The sequence below is a fragment of the Bos indicus genome, chromosome 14, assembly GCF_029378745.1.
Source record: "Bos indicus isolate NIAB-ARS_2022 breed Sahiwal x Tharparkar chromosome 14, NIAB-ARS_B.indTharparkar_mat_pri_1.0, whole genome shotgun sequence".
NCBI classification, from domain to species: Eukaryota; Metazoa; Chordata; class Mammalia; order Artiodactyla; family Bovidae; genus Bos; species Bos indicus.
Window position 1 is genome coordinate 64,613,082 of NC_091773.1, and position 21,743 is coordinate 64,634,824.

Consider the following 21,743-nt stretch of genomic DNA (forward strand, 5'->3'; position numbering starts at 1 on the left):
GTCAAAGGCTTTGGCATAGTCAATAAAGCAGAAATAGATGTTTTTCTGGAACTTTCTTGCTTTTTCCATGATCCAGTGGATGTTGGCAATTTGATCTCTGGTTCCTCTGCCTTTTCTAAAACCAGCTTGAACATCTCGAAGTTCACGGTTCACATATTGCTGAAGCCTGGCTTGGAGAATTTTGAGCATTACTTTACTAGCGTGTGAGATGAGTGCAATTGTGCGGTAGTTTGAGCACTCTTTGGCATTGCCTTTCTTTGATTGGAATGAAAACTGACCTTTTCCAGTCCTGTGGCCACTGCTGAGTTTTCCAAATTTGTTGGCATATTGAGTGCAGCACTTTCAGAGCATCATCTTTCCGAATTTGAAAGAGCTCAGCTGGAATTCCATCACCTCCACTAACTTTGTTCGTAATGAGGCTTTCTAAGGCCCACTTGACTTCACATTCCAGGATGTCTGGCTCTAGGTGAGTGATCACACCATCATGATTGTCTGGGTCGTGAAGATCTTTCTTGTACAGTTCTTCTGTGTATTCTTGCCATCTCTTCTTAATATCTTCTGCTTCTGTTAGGACCATACCATTTCTGTCCTTTATTGAGCTCATCTTTGCATGAAATGTTCCCTTGGTATCTCTAATTTTCTTGAAGAGATCTCTAGTCTTTCCCATTCTGTTGTTTTCCTCTATTTCTTTGCATTGATTGCTGAAGAAGGTTTTCTTATCTCTTCTTGCTATTCTTTGGAACTCTGCATTCAGATGCTTATATCTTTCCTTTTCTCCTTTGCTTTTTGCTTCTCTTCTCTTCACAGCTATTCGCTTACTTGCTCAAAACTCCCTAGTGGCCTCCTCTTTCAGTCAGAATACAAGCTAGAGTCTTTATGCAGCTGTCCATGGCCCTGCTAGCTTCTCTGCCTTATTTCCTAGCATTTTCTCTAGCTTACACCACTCCAGTGCTGTTTCTGGAACACACCAGACACCTGAGAGTGTTGCACTTGCTGTTTCCCTTCAGTTGGAGCACTCTTCCTCCAGATATGTGTGTGGTCGCCCCTCACACACCTCAGTGTCTGCCCTGGCATCACTTAGTCAGAGAGGCTGTCCTTGATTCTTCCATGTAAGCACACTCTGGGGGCCAGCACAGATTCCCTCCCTCACTATCCAAGCCCTCTGCTCTGCCTTATTTTGCCTCATCATACTTAAGACCATGCTGATTTATGTTTATTGCCTTTCACCTCCTACCAGAATATAAGGGACTTTTCTTTGTTAACTGCTCTCTTTCAGTGCCTGGAATAGTGCCTGGTGCTTAATAAGTATAAACTGAACAAATGAGTGAAAAATAGCAATGGCAAAATTAGAAATAGTGAGCATTATTTTCATAACAGGGAAGAATAAGATAGGACAAAAAATAGAAAAAGTCCACAAAGAGAAGAAAAGTTAACCAAATTTACAGAGAAGAAGTAAATAACCCTATGTGCTTTGGCACAGAGATGTAATAAATGTAGCCCAGACATACATTTCAGAAGTAAAGAGCCTTATTAATCTTTCCGGCCTTTAAAGGTGTCACAGAATGTTGTGTTATTGACCGTAGTCACACACGACCCCTTCAAAAATGAGTACTTTGTGATTAAAATAGCTTTTTTTAAAAGTCAGGAAGATGTATAATGTGACTTTTAAAATTCTGCTTCTACAAGTAGTGCGTTGGAGCTGCAAGTACCTTACAGTTTTTCTGCCGGTGGTTTCGTAACCCTGCATGCATTCTAGCATCACAGAGAGCTTTTAGACATACTGATGCCTGGGTCCCACCTTCAGAGAGTCAGATTTAATTGATACAGGCTGAGTGCATTCAGTTCAGTTCAGTCGCTAAGTCGTGTCCAACTCTTTCCAACCCTGTGGGCTGCAGCACAGCAGGATTCCCTGTCCATCACCAGACCGGGTGAGAGTCACTCTCTAAAATCAGGAGTTTGGCTTAAAATTGAGGTTCTCATCCTGCCTGAGCATTATTATTTTTGGCCACATCGTGTGGCATGTGGTATCTCAGTTCCCCGACAAGGGAGCTAACCCATGTCCCCTGCATTGGAAGGTGGATTTTTAACCACTGGATCACCAGGGAAGTCCCTGGAGCCACATTTTAGAACCTATATTTCAATAAGATTCCTGGGTGATTTGCTGCAAAGCACCACTACAAGTTGGTGGTTCTCAAGCTTCAGTGAGTCACCTGAACAGCTTGTTAGAATAGAGACTTGAGGGCTCCTCCTAAAGATCAAGATTCAGTAGGTCTGGGATGGGGCCCAAGGATTTGCATATCTAACAAGCTTGCTCCCAGGTGATGCTCCTGCTGGCCTGGGGACCACACCTTGAGTTAGTGTCATTATAGTGAACTGATGGTTTCTTAGCCATTATGCAGGCACTTTTCTGACCTCCTCTGCCCCAGGGCCTTTTTGTATGCCACTTAACTCATCAGCTGAGTTTCCTTGTTAGTCCATGTGACTGAGTCACTCAGTCACCAGGTTACTACAAATCTTAGAGACGTGGTGTAGTGAGCACACTTGGCTTTCTGAGTGCCATCATCACACATGTTATCATTGGTGTTTTCTAGTTGGGTAACTCATTTTGATCTCATTCTGTTTCTCCTTGGCAGAAAACAGTGTAAGCAATAGAACTTGATTCTATTTTCTTTATTTTTCCTATTTTAAAAGTTAAAATATCTTTTATACAAAGTAAAATTCACCTTTTTGTTCTGAAATTTTTGACAGATATATACATTGTGTATCTACCATCTCAATCATGATATGGAACAGCTCCTTTACCCACCCCCAGTTCTACTGTGTCCTTTTGACAGTATTTTTTTTTTTTTTCTATCAAAAGAAAAGATTTTTTTTCTTTCGGGCTACTTTTCTAGCTTTCTCCCAAGCTAGAAAGCTCAAAAATACTAACTTGGGCCATCCTTTAATTTTACGTATAATACACTTAAATTATTTTTTTATATTTAGAAAGCTTTTTATAGTGGTAAAAGCACATGGATCACAGCCTTGTCTAACTCAAAGAAACTATGAGCCATGCTGTGTAGGGCCCCCCAAACGGATGGGTCATGGTGGAGAGTTCTGATAAAACGTGCTCCACTGCAGAAGGGAATGGCAAACCACTTCAGCATTCTTCTCTTGAGAACCCCATGATCAATATAAAAAGACAAAAAGATATGACACTGAAAGATGAATTCCCCAGGTTTGGAGGTGCCCAGATATGTTACTGGAGAAGAGTGGAGAAATAGTTCCAGAAGGAGTGAAGAGGCTGAGTCAAAGTGGAAACAATGCCCAGTTGTGGATGTGTCTGGTGGTGAAAGTAAAGTCCGATGCTGTAAAGAGCAATATTGCATAGAAACCTGGCATGTTAGGTTCGTGAATCAAGGCAAATTGGAAGTGGTCAAACAGGAGATGGCAAGAGTGAATATTGACGTTTTAGGAATTAGTGAACTAAAATGGATGGGAATGGGCAAATTTAATTCAGATGACCTTTATATCTACTACTATGGGCAAGAATCCCTTAGAAGAAATGGAGTAGCTCTCATAGTCAACAAAAGATTCCACAATGCAGTACTTGGGTGCAATATCAAAACGACAGAATGATCTCTGTTCATTTCCAAGGCAAACCATTCAGTAATCACAGTAATCCAACTCTATGCCCCAACAACTAATGCCAGAGAAGCTGAAGTTGAAAGGTTCTATAAAGACCTACAAGACTTTCTAGAACTAACACCAAAAAAACCACACAAAAAGATGTCCTTTTCATCATAGGGAACTGGAATACAAAAATAGGAAGTCAAGAGATGCCTGGAGTAACAGGCAAGTTTGACCTTGAAATACAAAAAGAAGCAGGGCAAAGGCTAACAGATTTACCAAGAGAACACGCTGGTCATAGCAAACACCCTCCTCCAGCCACAAAAGAAACAACTCTACACATGGACATCACCAGATGGTCAATACCAAAATCAGACTGATTATATTCTTTGCAGCCTTAGATGTAGAAGCTCTATATAGTCAGCAAAAACAAGACTGGGAGCTGACTGTGACTCAGATCATGAACTCCTTATTGCCAAATTCAGACTTAAATTGAAGAACGTAGGGAAAACCAGTGGGCCATTAGGTATGATCTAAATCAAATCCCTTACGATTGTACTGTAGAAGTGACAAATAGATTCAAGGGTTTAGATTGCATAAACAGAGTGCCTGAAGAATTGTGTACAGAGGTTCTTAACATTGTACAGGAGACTGTGACCAAAACCATCCCCAAGAAAAAGAAATGCAAAAAGGCAAAATGGTTGTCTGAGGAGGCCTTACAAAGAGCTGAGAAAAGAGAAGTGGAAGGCAAAGGAGAAAAGGAAGGATATACCCATTTAAATGCAGAGTTCCAAAGAATAGCAAGGAGAGATGAGAAAGACTTCCTAAGTGAAATAGAGATGCAAAGAAATAGAGGAAAACAATAGAATGGGAAAGACTAGAGATCTCCTTAAGAAAATTAGAGACACCAAGGGAACATCCGGACACAACTGAGCGACTGATCTGATCTGATCTGAAGGGAACATTTCATGTGAAGATAGGCACAGTAAAGGACAGAAACGATGTGGACCTAACAGAAGCAGAAGATATTAAGAAGAGGTGGCAAGAATGCACAGAAGAACTACACAAAAAAGATCTTCATGACACCAGATGGTGTGATCGCTCACCTAGAGCCAGGCATCCTGGAATGTGAAGTCAAGTGGGCCTTAGGAAGCAACACTACGAACAATGTTAGTGGAGGTGATGGAATTCCAGTTGAACTATTTCAAATCGTAAAAGAGGATGCTGTGAAAGGGCTGCACTCAATATGCCAGCAAGTTTGAAAAACTCATCAGTGGCCACAGAACTGGAAAAGGTCAGTTTTCATTCCAATCCCAAAGAAAGGCAATTCCAAAGAATGCTCAAACTACCGCACAATTGCACTCATCTCACACACTAGCAAAGTAATACTTAAAATTCTCTAAGCCAGGCTTCAAGAGTACATGAACCGAGAACTTCTAGATGTTCAAGCTGGATTTAGAAAAGGCAGAGGAACCAGAGATCAAATTGCCAACATCCGTTGGATCATCAAAAAAGCAAGAGAGTTCCAGGAAAACATCTACTTCTGCTTTGTTGACTATGTGAAAACCTTTGACTATGTGGATCACAACAAACTGTGGAAAATTCTTAAAGAGATGGGAACACCAGACCACCTTACCTGCCTCCTGAGAAATCTGTATGCAAGTCAAGAAACAACAATTAGAACCAGACATGGAACAACAGACTGCTTCCAAATTGGGAAAGGAGTACATCGAGGCTGTATATTGTCACCCTGCTTATTTGACTTACATGCAGAGTACATCATGTGAAATGCCAGGCTGGATGAAGCACAAGCTGGAATCAAGATTGCCGGGAGAAATATCAGTAACCTCAGATATGCAGATGATACCACTCTAATGGCAGTAAGCAAAGAGGAACTAAAGAGCCTCTTGATAAAAGTGAAAGAGGAGAGTGAAAAAGCTGGCTTAAAACTCAACATTCAAAAAACGAAGATCATGGCATCTGGTCCCATGGGGAAACAATGGAGACAGTGACAGACTTTATTTTTGGGCTCTAAAATCACTTTAGATGGTGACTGCAGCCATGAAATTAAAAGATGCTTGCTCCTTGGAAGAAAAGCTGTGACAAACCTAGACAAACCTAGACAGTGTATTAATAAGCAGAGTATAATGGCAAAACTTTGCTAAAAAAAATCCATCTAGTCAAAGCTATGGTTTTTCCAGTAGTCATGTATGGATGTGAGAGTTGGACCATAAAGAAAGCTGAGCACTGAAGAATTTATCCTTTTGAACTGTGGTGTTGGAGAAGACTCTTGAGGGTCCTTTGGACTGCAAGGAGATCCAACCAGTCCATCCTAAAGGAGATCAGCCCTGGGTGTTCATTGGTAGGACTGATGTTGAAGCTGAAACTCCAATACTTTGGCCACCTGATGCGAAGAGCTGACTCATTTGAAAAGACCCTGATGCTGAGAATGATTGAAGGCAGGAGGAGAAGGGGACAACAGAGGATGAGATGGTTGGATGGTATCACTGACTCAAGGGACATGAGTTTGATAAGCTCTGAGAATTGATGAAGGACAGGGAACCCTAGCATACTGCAGTCCATGGGGTCACAAAGAGTCGGACAGAATTGAAGGACTGAACAACAATAACAAAAAGCACATGAAAAAATTTATCATCTTAACCATTTTCAAGTGTACATTGCAGTAGTAATATAAGTATATTTGCATTGTTGTATAACAGATCTTCAGAACTATTTTACCTTGCAAATTTGAAACTATATAACCATTCACCAACACCTCTTGCATCCCCATTCTACTTTGTCTCTATGAATTTGACCACTTTTGTATGATACACTTTTAATAAGCCCTGTCTCCTGTGGTGCCACTTATTTACAGAGTGTTGCTTAATGTCATGCTGTGTTCCAAATTACTAAAACAGATGTGAGCCCTGATACCTAGGACATTATATGCAAAACATCAGTCTCAGTTCAGTTGATCAGTCGTGTCTGACTCTTTGCAACCCCATGGACTCCAGTATGCCAGGCTTCCCTGTCCATCACCAACTCCCAGGGCTTACTCAAACTCATGTCCATAGAGTTGGTGATGCCATCCAGCCATCTCATCTGTCGTCCCCTTCTCCTGCCACCTTCAATCTTTCCCAGCATCAGGGTCTTTTCCAATGAGTCCATTCTTCGCATCAGGTAGCCAAAGTATTGGGAGTTTCAGCTTCAGCATCAGTCCTTCCAATGAATATTCAGGACTGATTTCCTTTAGGATGGACTGGTTGGATCTCCTTGAAGTCCAAGGGACTATCAAGAGTCTTATCCAACCCCACAGTTAATAAGCATCAATTCTTCAGTACTCAGCTTTCTTTATAGTCCAACTCTCAAATATCCGCACATGACGACTGGAAAAACCATAGTTTTGACTAGACAGACCTTTGTTGGCAAAGTAATGTCTCTGCTTTTTAATATGCTGTCTAGGTTGGTCACAGCTTTTCTTCCAAGGAGCAAGCGTCTTTTAATTTCATGGCTGCAGTCACTATCTTCAGTGATTTTGGAGCCCCCAGAATAAAGTCTCTCACTATTTCCCCATCTCTTTGCCATGAAGGGATGGTGACCGGATGGCATGATCTTCGTTTTTTGAATGTTGAGTTTTAAGCCAGCTTTTTCACTCTTCTCTTTCACTTTCATCAAGAGGCTCTTTAGTTCCTCTTCACGTTCTGCCATAAGGGTGGTGTCATCTGCATATCTGAGGTTACTGATATTTCTCCCAGCAATCTTGATTCCAGCTTGTGCTTCGTCCAGCCCAGCATTTTGCATGATGTATTCTGCACATAAGTAATTAATTTTGTTTATAGAATTCTTAAAAAATTATTAGTAGCTGTTAGCTAGAATGCATATAAGATTTTATTGTTTGTTCTGGATAGTAAAGCATCACAAATATATTTCTTGCTGTCCAGCAGCATATATTACATTCTTTTGAAGCTGGCATATAGGAAGTGGTTTTTTTTTTTTTTTTTTTTGGTTTGTTTTTCAAATTATAAAAATAGTAAAACTTGGGATTCACCTGGTGGTCCAGTGGCTAAGACTCCACACTCCCAATGCAGGGGACACAGGTTTGGTCCCTTGTCATGGAGCTAGATCCCACATGCTGCAGATAAGACTTTGCGTGTTGCAACTAAAGATCCTGCATACTGCAATGAGGATCAAGAATCCTGCATGCCACAATTAAGACCCAGTGTGGTCAAATAAATACATATTAAATAAATAAGTAAAAGCATTATATTAAAAATAATAAAACTGTAAATTTGGAAACTTAGACAAGTTTTGAAAGAAAGAGACAAGTCACTCTGATCTCATCTACTTCTAGACAACTGTTAACTTATTTTCTCTTAGGCTTTTTGTGAATTTTTAATTTTAATACATTTATATTTTTGGATTCTGGTAATGTAACATCTTCATTAGTATTTTTCCAGGTGTTGTAATTTTGATAATCCTTACTTTAAAATATTGTATAATATTACATTTATATATATATATAAATATACATATATGCAAGTGTATAATTGTTTCTTTCTCCTCCCTGGACATTTAGGTGTTTCTGCTTTTTTGATTCATGTGTGTAGCATCTCATGTTCTAGATTTAAATAATTAACTTTTACTGCAAAAAACATTTAAGAATGGGAATGATACCCATAAAAATAAAATGTCCAAAAATGGAAGGAAATAGTCTAAGATAGAGCCTCTTATGGACCAATGGTTTCCACAAGTCTTTTCCCACCCCGCTACCTGCATTCCCCACTTCACAACACGTACATTCGCTCACACACACACACACACAAACACTCATATACACACATGTACACATACATACAGCACTAAATTCTTCCTCCAGGAAAGAGTCTTCTTTCGCAATAGTGGGGGACCTTTGGCCTTTTAAAATGCTCTAAATAGGTCTAGAGATTTCAGCCTGATGGCTGCTTTAAAGTTGGAGTTTGAGAAGAGGAATAAGAATATTTAATAGTTAAGAATTAAAAATAAAAATATTTTTATTCTCCTTCTTAAACATAGCATAGTAGGTGATAGAGTGAGGGAAGAAACCCTGTAGTGATCAGAGTAAATTTGAGGTATCTATGGAGAATGTGCTTTATTCTCTGTCCATTTTTCCCTACTTGGCCCATTCTTCACTTTGTTCATCATCTTACTACTTTTTAGAAAGAAGAATCCAGTTTACTACAACTTCCTAAATCTCCCAAGAAATCACCTAGAGTAAAGACAGCAGTTTATAAACCTTGGAAGAGTGAGTCTTTGAATCCAGTTTCTTCTAAGGATGATGTGATTGAGAAAGGGTAGGTGCAGCTTTCTGTGTCCCAGTGCTTTTCTGCAATGGTAAGATGTTTGAAAAATTTAAAGATTAAATAGAAATTGAAAATGAATACTTTTCTTTTTTTACATGGGTTCTTATATTTCAGGGATAGATATTAGAGTTATACTCGCATGCATACTCTAAATTAAGAGCAGAACTCTTGAGACTAGTAATATTTCTCAAATTTGAGAATTCAAAATACTAATAATATTCTGCTTATTTAATGTAGTATGCTTTAAAAATTCATTTAGAGTTGCCCATCTGTTTGCCCTTTTCATTGTTCTTTATTTCAAATGGAATTCTTTTCCTTCAGCCTGAAAAAATACCCTTTGGTATTAACTTTGGTGTGGGGTCTGCTGGTGGATAGTTCTTTGTTTAGTGATTTATTAGCTCACATTTACTCTTTTTTACTGAGATAAAATTTACCTATTGTAAAATTCACCATTTTAATCACAATCAGGTATAAAATTCAGTGGTTTTTAGTTATGTTTACATGGTTATAAAACTATCATCACTATGTAATTCCGAAACAACTCATCACCCGAAAAAGCAGCTCCATGTCTCTAGCAGCCACTCCTCATTCTCCCCTCCCCCAATGCCGGGCAATCACTCATCTGCGTAGGCTCTGTGCCTCTCTTTTCCAAGGCCAGAGAGAGAGGGGCTCAGATACCAAGGCGGTGAGGCTTCCTTGGCGGCGAAATAGGACAGTTCTTCCTGAGTCAGAATGGAAGGAAATAAGGATGGGTATGAAAGTGAAAGTGACGTCACTCAGTCGCGTCCAACTCTTTGCAGCCTCATGGACTGTAGCCTACCAGGCTTCTCCATCCATAGGATTTTCCAGGCCGGAGTACTGGAGTGGGTTGCCATTTCCTTCTCCAGAGGATCTTCCCAACTCAGGGACTGAACCCAGGTCTCCCACATTGTAGGCAGACGCTTTTACCATCTGATCTACCAGGGAAGTCAAGGATGGGTATTGGTGGATATATTTGTTGATAGATAAATTTGAAATGCTTTCAGCTGCAAATAACAGAAAAGTTGATCAACAGTGGCTTAGAAAAATTTGATTTTTTTTTTTCCCGCAGAACGAGAAATCTGAGTGTAAGCAACTGCCAGTGTCCATTCACCAGATCAGGAGTATCAAGGCTTAAAACTTTGTAATGCTCTTGGCCATTCCTTTGCAGTCAGTAGAGTCACAGTTCCTGACATCAGGCTTTCAAATCATAAAGAAGGAAGGGGGCAGTATCTATTAATTCTCTCCCTGTAGTCGGGAAAGCAGGCTTTCATAGAAGCTCCCCAGCAGACTTAATTTTTTATCTCATTAGTCACAGCTGGGTTACACAACCATTTGTCCCTCCCTGGTGTCTTTTTAAGGGAATATTTAGCTTTTTTAGTATTTCATGGTGCTGGTGATAGAATCATGTTGCTGGACATGGGTGTTGAGTTAGCTGGTCGATTAATAGTGTCTGCTACATGAGGGAGGGGAAACTGAAGCATGTTGTACCTACATTTTGTCTGAGAAGAAACTGCAGAGTAACCTGCTGGTGGGTTAGAGTTGAGGGAGATTGATGAGTTGGAAGAAGCATGTTTTATGGAACTGGAAAGTGAGGTTTGGAATGATTGCATTGGCCTGTGGGAGAGGGAACTGGATGAGAAAATGTAAAAAGATAAGGTCCAAAGTCATTAGGTCTAACTCCAGAGTCTTCTGTTATCTCATCTCAGGCTACCACATATAAACCCTTATGAGAGCCACCTGTTAGGAGGATTAAATATATTCATATGAATTATTTCTGGCACAGCGTTTGGCATGTAGTTTAGCTTTTAGTGTCCTCTTGCCCTAAGAAAATTAGTCAACTTTCTGCATTTTAAACAAGACTTTCTCTGCTTACCTTCATATATTGCTCACTATTCTCCCCATCTGAAGAATCCCTTTACACATAGAGAGAATGTATCTTCCACCAATTATTCAGGAAAAAAATCTCATTTCTTTAATTACTAACATAGCTCCAAAGGACTTCTCATTATTACACGCCCATAGTTTTATTATCCATCCCAGACATTTGGCATCTGTGATACATTCACAAATCCATTCAACCAGCATTTATCTTATTGAGAGTCATCTTTCTGTATGACTATACTTCATTTTCTCAACTTCCTCTTGAGGGCTGGACTTGATGCTTATATATATATATATATGTATATATATATATATATATATATTTTTTTTTTAACTAGTTCTCACAGTGCTTAGAAGCAGTCCTAAGATTTAGTACATGTATACCAAAGGTGCTTAAAATATTTGTTGATTGATTAATTAGTTCTCATCCCTATAATAGGTCAAGGCACATGTCAGAAAGCAGCAAAGTTATTCGTTTAACATCTTTTACTGACATTTCTGAATGTCTGAAGCCCCAGCTGGATAGAAGATATACCTATACAGAAGAACCTTTGGTAAGTAATTGGAGGACTAATTTGACTCTTCATTTTACCTAATCAATGTCCCCTGACTTTAGAAAATTTTTATTTATTTACCATAATAATTTTTTCTTTATTGAACAAAAATTTATTCTTTACTTCCAAAAGGATTTTTATAAAAAGTTTCTTTTTAAAAATCTATTTATTAATTAATAAATTATTTATTATTAATTAATAATTTTATTTATTTTAATTGAAGGATAATTACTTTACAGTATTGCATTGATTTCTTCCAAACATCACATTCTTATACAAAAACTTCCTATTTCCTTTTGTAACACCATGTTCCTATATACTCCATTGATTACTGTTTTCACAAACAGCCATGTTCTCGTTTTGGTATGATCACACCTCAGACACAAAATAAGACCCTCTAGGATATTTCATGTTATGTTTTAGAAGCTTAGAATTTTTATAAAGCTCAGTATTTCCAGACTATAGTTACCTTGATAATGTGGATTTAACACACCAGTTCTAAATGAAAATTTTACATTCTCTAACAGTTACACTTTAGGGAGAAACCTTGGTAGTCCTAATATTGTCTGAACACTTAGATATAATTTTATACTATTTATTTTATTCTAAGCAAACAAGTCTCTTTTTCTTCTATTTAGTATTTTTCTTACCCAAATAATGGCTTTTTAGTTTTGGAATGCCAGTGGTTAAACATCATAAAAACATTAAATTTTTACCTCACAGTTTGTAATGTAGGGGAATAAAGGGAGATTCTAAAGCAAGAGCAGGAACCTGACTTAAACCCTAAATCGCCCATGCCACAGTTGTCTTATTACAGGGAAGTGCGAGTTTCGCACAACAAATAGCAAAGAGCTCATGTGGATACTGGATGCCCTTTCTTCTTTTAGAGCTACTCTTGTGCTTGGAGAAATAGCCAGTTTTCTATGTTTCAAAAACGGTGTTAGGCTTGCCAGCATTGTTGGCAGAGAAGCCCATAAATAGCAAAGTTTTATGAGAATTTATACTGCCTTTCCACTTGAAGGCCATGACCTTATGGGGTGAGACTGTCCAGAGAGGGACCTCATAAGGACAGTTAATGAGTAGCACTGAGAGGCCTTGAAGATATTTCTTTTTATAACTCTCTTAGCAGCAACTCAAGGCTAAAATAACAGTAAACATGTAGGAAAGAGGCCACCAACGGAGATTTGGAAGACTCCTAAAATGGTATCACTGTGCCTGAAATATGAAAATAGTTGAGGTTGGGAAGTCAGTTTAACATTAAGTTTGAAATCAGATTGGTTTATAATAGAATGAACTCTGCAGCTAGAGTTGGCTCCGTAAACAAATTTTGTGTGACAGTCAGATGCAACATACTGCATTAATTACATATATGGTACAAAAATAAAATAAAACAGTCCCGTGGGGAAATGACAGCCTGGCAGAATTTGTGAAACTCTGTTGTTGTACAATGTCATAAAAAAACTACAATGTTTCTGGGTGAATAATTCACTTCTGTTTGGTTATCTAGATTAAAACCATGGGTGATGGTGCCTTGGGAGGATTTGACATGGAGAGTTTGTTGCAATCTTTGTATGTAGAAAATAGAGCTGGATTCTTCTTTACTAAATTCTGCGAGAACTCAGGGAACAAGGTAGAAGATAGTTATTTTAAATCTGATTTTCTACTTTTATTTAAAATGAGAGATTGAAATAGTTTAATGCTCAAGTAATTATATTTCATTTTAAAATTCCCATTTCTTCTTGTAAAAAATTTCATGCTAAATTATCTAGTAAAAATGTAAATATCTTAGCTATAATTCTCTTTGGTTTACTATCCTACTAAAATTACAAAGAAAAGTACAGATAGATAAGGATTGACCTGCATTATTAACAATTGATTTCTTTCATGTAACTTTATTTCAATGTAATATATATTAACTTTAGAGCTAATTTCTATCAGTCCCTTAATTTTTATTTTTAATAACTCTAGCAATTACAATTGCAATGAATAGTGACAAACTTATTTCAAGGCTTTTTGTTTTGTTTGTTTCTTAGTCATCACAACAGCCTTTATTTTGTTCAGATAAGTATTTCATTAGCTCAGTTATTAGAGTAGCTTTTACTTCTGATATGATATACATTTGCCATGTATATCAAGATGCTTTCAGATTTTAGTTTCATGTTGTAGATATGTGATTACTCTGTATTTACTAGAACACTTAACTTTTTAAATGACCAATTATGTGAGAAACATATATGCAAAAATATAATTTAGTGACAGTACTCATATTTTGTGTGTTGCCTGTTTGTGATAGAAGATAAAACCATCTTAAACTGAACCTGATTTATAGTAACAGCAAAGAGCTAAACAATTACTTGTATTTGAAATTAGGGCTTTGTAGAGTTTTAATAATGATGGTAATAATTTATGTACCTTCTCCATCTGCAGTTGTGGAAGAACTGTGTGTACTTTTGGTTTGACCTACAAGCTTATCATCAGCTTTTCTACCAAGAAACCCTTCACCCTTTTAAAGTATGCAAGCAAGCTCAAGTAAGTAGTAAATAATGTTGGTTCAATGTGACATTCTCAGAACACAGAAATGAAAAGTTTCGTCCAGCCTCAAATAAGAGAAATCTAGGAGTGAGGGCGAAAAGGCAGTGGTTAAATTGTTTCCATTGAATTACTTTATTTAAATATCAGCAGAATATTGTTTTATAGTCTGATTTGTAGACTCTCAGTTTTATCTATCAATATTTTATTTGGTTTGCCTTATTTTCTCTTTGCTGCCGATTAATTGTTCTTCCAGTAAAGAACATGTTATCTTTTTTTTCTCAAGTATGTCTTTTTGCTTTGGTTGTGAGTGACTTAAAAGAGAACCCTGAGGGGGACTTGTAATGAATTACTGAAGTGATTGGGAGCAGCGGCGTTAACCAAAGCTACTCTGTGAGCTTCCTGCAGCAATCAGCTGTTGGAGACACTTAGGCTGTTGGCGTGCGTGTCTAATGAGGGGGAAAGGGTGTCGACTGACTCCTTGTGTCGTCACGGCCCTGTGTCATCACCTGGGCCTCTGTGCTACACACCATATAAGACAGATACTCAGAGCTGGAGAAAAGAGCATCTTTAGACCTCTTGAAAGCAAAATAGAGGATGAAGAACAGGATTCTCTGCAGAGAGAGAGAAACAATAGCCACTTTTTGAGGCGAAAAGGAAAGGGAATAAAATTATGACCTAAGCTAACTTGTCTTTTCAGTTTTTATTCTTAGGCTCTCCTGATCCTTTATGGAGAGAGGTCATCAAGCCTAGAAAACTGCTAATCTCTTCTATGTCCCTTTTCCACTTAAGTGATTCTTGTAATTCTGAAATAACCTCATTATAGAGGAACTTTCTCTAAACACTGCTGAGGAGATTAGCTTCATCACATTGTTCCTTCTCTTATCATAATCCTGTTCAGAACATCAGAGAGCACTGCTAGGCATTGGTTGTTAGCCACCGCCCTGACTTTGGTATTAGTAACTATGTTTTATGAATCAGCTGACGGAGCTTTGTACTTTTGTACCACAAGAATAAGGGCTTCAGTTCCTACACGGCCCAGATCTGGCCCCATGACATCATGAAGTTATATCTCTAATTTGCCAGCACCATTTTCTGAGACCACACAGTTGGCTCTTCTGCTTGTTAATCCTTCACCTGTAACTCTCTACTTATCCTTCTTCCCCTAACCTATTGCCCTGACAGTTAAAGTGCCACCTGTTATTTTTATTATGTTTTCACTACTACAAAACTTGCTCTTCCAAAAGTCTTCAGCTGCTCAAGTAAGGAGGTTTTTCTGTTGCTGTTGTAATCACAGTATTTCCATATACTTGTAGAAGTGGGAGTTCTATTTGAGTTTGGTAGATGTTAATTCTTTGTAATGGCATTCAACCAGCTATAAATGATTGTGAAACAAGATACACTCAAATTTTGCTTATTCTGAGATGGATTACTCTGTTTGGGGATTATCAAGGCCCATAAACTTTTTATCCTTCTCTAGCTTCTCTTTTGAGGAATCAAAACAGAGTGGGCGGAGGGGAGTGTTGGAGACATTGGTTTTAGTTTAATTGGGAGGAATAAAAGGAGCAAAACATGTGATCTTTTTGACTTGCTTGCTTTTTGCATCTGTGGCTATTTTATTTTTCTGTTAGTGGAGCAGCTGTCTAAATTGGCTTAGGTTTTAATTATCCAAGATTTCTGTGTCTCCAGATGTAAGAATTGCTTCTAATACCATAACCCTATATAGATTTGTTTCACAATATGAAACACCTTTTGTTTCTTTAGATTCAAAAATAGAAATGCTGTATAACTTCCTTCAGGGGTACATTTACAATACAGATCTCTGGATTGATCATGCCAGTGGCAGAACAGTTGGCACTGCGTTAAAGTTGCTGTGAATTTGGTTTTTGTACATCTGAAAAACTGTATAGTAAGAGACCAAGAGTTGATTATAAAAGACTTACATGCTTTTCTGTTTGCTGATCAGCAAATTACTTACCTTGAAATTTTATTACCTCAAGAAGTATTGGAGAAATATCTGCAGGCAAACTAGATGGGAGGTCAGTGACAGTGACTTAGCATGACGAGCTATGATCCAAGAGTTTGAACTACAGTCTTGGGTACATCCTGAAGGTTTCTTTGCAGCACAGCTTCAAGACAGCATAGTTCAGTTAGAAACCGAATGAAATGGTCTTGGCAAGAGGGATTGGAATCACCACCAGGATTCAGAGATACAGTCTTTGATCCCAGCAACAACTTGCCAGGGGACCATCTGTCACTGCCAAGGTTAGGAGCCACCAGTAGTCCTACAGCTTTCTTTAATGTCGCATACTTGCTTCAGTAAGGCTTCCCTTGTTGCTCTGCAGTAAAGAATCCACCTGCAACGCAGGAGACTCGGGTTCAATCCCTGGGTCCGGAAGATACCCTGGAGAAGGAAATGGCAACCCATTCCAGTATTCTTGCCTGGGAAATCCCGTGGACAGAGCGGCCTGGCAGGCTACAATCCATGGGGTCGCAAATGAGTCAGACATGACTTGTAAGTGCCTAAACAAGCACAACTTGCTTCGTGACCGAGCACTAGGACAGAATAGAGTGGGTCTCAGGTCCACTGTCTTTTGTGACTTCTTCCATCTTTGTAGAACTCTTTAAAAGAAACTGTGTCCTAACAAAAACTACACGTTTAAAAATTACCACTTTCCATAGCATATACATTGAGATTTAAAAAAATTTGGTAAACTTGTATGGTGCAGAAATATTATAAATGTTTACACATACACACACACAAACATGTTCAAAATTAAAAGTCAATGGGAAGGATGAAGAGAGAAAAAACAGTAAAAATAAACGCATAGGAGAAAAGTTATTTGGAAATTGTAGGAACTAATGAGTAAAGAGAGCAGATAAGAATGAAATGGATGTGAGGAATAAGAGGATTGCTAGGTAAATCCACAGCACTTTTACCACACAGTACTGTTTAATATAAAGATATTCTTGCAGCAATGTGAGATTTTTGTCTTGAATTGAACATCAGGGTAACACATTTTTTATTGAAGTATAGTTTATTTATGATATTTCAGGTATATAGCAAAGTGATCAGAATATTATATATTAATTTGTCTTATACCACCAAGTAGTCTTGAGTATATTTTTGATTACAGCCAATGCTGTGTAGATTTATTCATGCACAGGTATCTTGCTTACTCTTGGTTTTTGCATCACATTCCTTCGTTTGGGTTTGATTTCTGAACAATAGCTTTTAATAGGTTTTTTGTTAGGATTTCCTAGTGGTAAAATATCTCTCAGGTTTTGTTTGTCTGAAAATGTCTGTTCTCTCGTTGATCATTTAGTTGAATATAGAATTCTAGGTGGGAAGTTTTCTCTTAGCACTTTGCAGATATTATTCTGTGTTATGGTTTTTCTATTGCTATTATTGAAGAGTTTGCTGTTGCGCCTCTCAGGGAGGATTTTTTAATCATTGCTTTTATAATCTTCCCCTTGACCTTGGGGTTCTACATGTTACCTCAATATATTTACTACAATTATCTTTCTTGGGTCTAAGTTGTTTCTAGAATCTGAGGAATCATATCTTTCATCAATTCTGGAAAATTCTCAGCCATTATTTCTCTCAGTCTTTCTAATTAGTTTTGCTGGATTCTCCGATCAATGTGTTCTCTGGATTCTTTGGTCAATTTTGGTGTTTTCCAGCCTATCTTATATCTCTCTTAGTCTCTCAAGTCTTTCCATCTTATAACATCTGTGTTATATGTTATAAACCGAACTAGATCAATTTTCTTTGATCTGTTGTCTGGTTCATGTATTATTTCTTCAGCAGATTTCAATTTGCTGTTTAACCCATCCATTGAGTTAAATCATTTAAGGAACTGCTTTTTTTTTTTTTATTAGACATTCTACTTGTATTTTTAAACCTTCCTGTTGTTTTATCTTTTTGTCTTTTTCTTCATGTTTTTATTTCTCCTTTTATATCTCTAAGCATTTTAAACATGTTTCATAGTCTGTAGCTGTGTTATCTATTCCTGCGTGAGAATATTAATATAACATTGTAGCTTAAATAGCACACATTTATTACCTCTCAGTTAATACAGGTAGGGAATCTGGACACAGCTTTGCTGGGTCCTCCACAAGGCTGTAAATCAGGATATTGACCAGCACCGGTTGCTCATCTGGGGCTCAACTGGAGAAAGGTCTGCTTCGGTACTCACATGGTTGGTAGCATTCAGTTCCTTGCAGGTCACCAGAATAAGAACTCAGTTTTTGCTGGCTGTTAGCTAGCAGCCACTTCAGCTCTCTGACATGTGGTGCTCTCCACATGGCAGATCACAGTGTGGCAGCTCATTTCTCAAAAAACAGCAAGGATGATAGTTTCTTAGTAAAACTGGTATTAAGTAACATACCAGCATGTAATGTAATCATGTACTCGTAAGCACATAAATCTCATCACTGTTGCTTTATTCTGTGGGTTAGAAGCAAGCCATATGTTATGCCCACACTTCAGGGGAGAGAGTTATGAGAGGGAATGACACTGGGCGACACTGTGTTTGCGGGAGCCACCCTAGAGTCTGGCTGCTATGGTATCCAGTAATTCCACAATTTGTAATTCTTGGGAGAACTGATTCTTCTATTTATTATTTCTGCTGACATGGTGGATTCTTTCTTTGTGTGTTTTGTAATTTTGACTTATGAGCTCTTATAGTGAGATTTTTGTCTGTGGCGCTTCTGCTAGGCATGTTTTTAATGCCAATTTATCATCTTGGAGTTTCTTCATTTGACAAGTGTAATCTTGAAAACCAAACCCAAATGATGATAAACTCATGATAGTGAATCCTCAGGAGATATATATTTTTTAATATATATATACACAGTATAAGCCAAGACAAGCAAGCTTCTTTTTGTTTCTTGGGCTTGGTAGGCATATATAGGTACATCTTTTCCCACTCTCCATTTCACTTTGTGTGTACCCTTCAAGGACCATAGTGTGTCTATGGGGGTCAGTGTCACATTTTCACTTTGTGAGGGCCCAAGGCTTTGCCTCCTGTACCCTGTGGCTCTTACCACCCACATCCTTAACTCACCCTGTAGTTGTCTCATCATCAGCTCATGTTTAGCACCCTGGTTTTCAGTACACTCCTTAATTTTGACCCATGGTAATTTTCCTTACTACCCCAGCTATGCATTTAATAGGATATTAGTTATACTTTACCAATATTTCTAGGCAGTTTATAGAGAAAAAATTTTCAAGTAATCTAACCTGGCAACATACCAAAAAAAGGTATGTTTTTTGAGTCTCTACAAGAGGTGGTCATGTATTTTCTAATTTAATACCCATAGTAAAAATGTGAAGTGAAAATGTTAGTTGCTCAGTCGTGTCCAACTCTTTGAGACCCCACAGACTGTAGCCAGCCAGGCTCCTCTGTCCATGGAATTTTCCAGGCAAGAATACTGGAGTGGGTAACCATTCGCTTCTCCCGGGAATCTTCCTAACCCAGGGAATGAACCCGGGTCTCCTGCATTGCAGGCAGATTCTTTACCATCTGAGCCATCAGGGAATGCCTAGGATGTGAAGCATTTGTAACCTATTTTTATAGATAAAGAAGAATCTAGATCTCTGAAATATTACCCTTGCTAGTATTTCATAGCTGGGAACAAAATTAAGCTCAAACTTGAGGTGCAGAACCTACTTCATTGCTATACTTTGCCTTCCCCGCTCTACGTATAAAACCTCATGTCTATCTCAGAGGACTTGGTAAGGTCTGCATTAGATAATGTAGGTGAAAATATTTTGTAGTTTAATGCAGAGCACTCTGAAGTAAGTAGGTATTATTAGAGTCACGACTTAATGTTAACCTCAGATATGCAGATGACACCACCCTTATGGCAGAAAGTGAAGAACAACTAAAGAGCCTCTTGATGAAAGTGAAAGAGGAGAGTGAAAAAGTTGGCTTAAAACTCAACATTCAGAAAACGAAGATCATGGCATCTGGTCCCATCACTTCATGGGAAACAGATGGGGAAACAGTAGAAACAGTGGCTGACTTTATTTTGGGGGGCTCCAAAATCACTGCAGATGGTGATTGCAGCCAGGAAATTAAAAGACGCTTACTCCTTGGAAGTAAAGTTATGACCAACCTAGATAGCATATTCAAAAGCAGAGACATATTATTTTGCCAACAAAGGTTCATCTAGTCAAGGCTATGGTTTTTCCAGTGGTCATGTATGGATGTGAGAGTTGGACTATAAAGAAAGCTGAGCGCCGAAGAATAGATGCTTTTGAACTATGGTGTTGGAGAAGACTCTTGAGAGTCCCTTGGACTGCAAGGAGATCCAACCACTCCATCCTAAAGGAGATCAGCCCTGGGTGTTCATTGGAAGGACTGATGTTGAAGCCGAAACTGCAATATTTTGGCCACCTGATGCGGAAAGCTGACTCATTTGAAGAGACCCTGATGTTGGGAAAGATTGAAGGCAGGAGAAGGGGACAACAGAGGATGACATGGTTGGATGGCATCACCAACTCAATGGACATGAGTTTGGGTGGACTCCAGGAGTTGGTGACAGACAGGGAGGCCTGGCGTGCTGTAGTTCATGGGGTCGCAAAGAGTCGGACACAACTGAGCGACTGAACTGAACTGAACTTAAAGTTCTATCAATTACCTGGTTAATGGGGAAGGAAGACAGGAATTTGAAGAAACTGAAGCAAATAAGATGGAAGAACAGTAATTCCTAAACCAATAGCTATTCATTCAACTAAATACTATAATTTATTCTGAGATTCAAAATATCACTTAAAACATTTTTCATAGAACTACAACCTTGTAAACTATATTTTATAATATTGTTACTTAATTAATTAGCAGAGAGCCTGCTATGTGCCAAGTAATGTTCTGTGAATACAGATATGATTAGGACAAAGTTCTCAGCTTAAAGAGCTTACTCTGTAGTGGGGGAGAGAGATAATTACAAATGGAGGTACGTCAGCCAGGTTTAAAATAAAACGAGATAGTGGCATCTTAGGGGAGGGGAAAGTCACTCAGCTGTGTCCAACTCTTTGCAACCCCTCCTGGCATGTAGCCTGCCAGGCTCTGTCCATGGAATTCTCCAGGCAAGAATACTGGAGTGGGTAGCTATTTCCTTCTCCAGGGAATGGCATCTTAAGTGAAAATTACATAAGTTCCTTCTTTACCAGCAGATAAATGTTGGTTATCATTAAAAAAAAAAAAAAATCAACTTCTTTTCAGATACTTGAAGAAGGGAAGGAGCTATTTACTTTTTTTTTTCATTTTTGAGTCAAAAACTTATCCTTTGGTCATATTCCTACCCTGTGAAGCAATACAAAATAAATCTGTTTTTTGGGTGACAACTTTTCAAACAAAAAACTTATACTGTCCAGTTTTATTTATATCAGTAACTTTAGACAAAATCTCATATCTTTCCATCATCTTTAATCATACTACATGAAATCTTGACATTTGCAAGTTCCATTCCTGGCATCACCACCCAGTAATCTGACAGCTTGGAAATATGTGGCCGAATGCTTGTAGTAAGTGATGATTGACTCTTGTGCTTCTGTGTCCCTACAAAGCAATCAGCTTTGGTCCCCGGGCAAATAAGTCCATCTGAGTAACTACCCCTACGTGCCCAGGGTCTATAAGGGTTGGCTCTTACATTTAGAGAAAGGAAACCAAAAGACTAAGTTAATGTCATCAGACCCATACTGTCTGTTGATATTTTTAGGAAGCCATAAGTTACAATATAATAATAATGCAGAATTCATTAATATACTCATTTAACAATTATTTACTGCTATCCTTCTCAT

General features: G+C 38.3%; 1 protein-coding gene across 4 annotated transcripts in view; it reads left to right on the forward strand.

Moving 5' to 3' along the window:
* The window catches only part of RGS22 (regulator of G protein signaling 22), a 143,300-nt gene that overhangs the window by 54,549 nt on the left and 67,008 nt on the right, over window positions 1-21,743 (forward strand). For all 4 annotated transcript variants that reach the window (XM_070803121.1, XM_070803119.1, XM_070803122.1 and 1 more), the window contains 4 exons: window positions 8,806-8,939; window positions 11,290-11,404; window positions 12,912-13,034; window positions 13,832-13,933. In XM_070803121.1, the coding sequence (XP_070659222.1) occupies window positions 8,806-8,939; window positions 11,290-11,404; window positions 12,912-13,034; window positions 13,832-13,933 (474 nt within the window). The remainder of the gene's footprint in view (window positions 1-8,805; window positions 8,940-11,289; window positions 11,405-12,911; window positions 13,035-13,831; window positions 13,934-21,743) is intronic.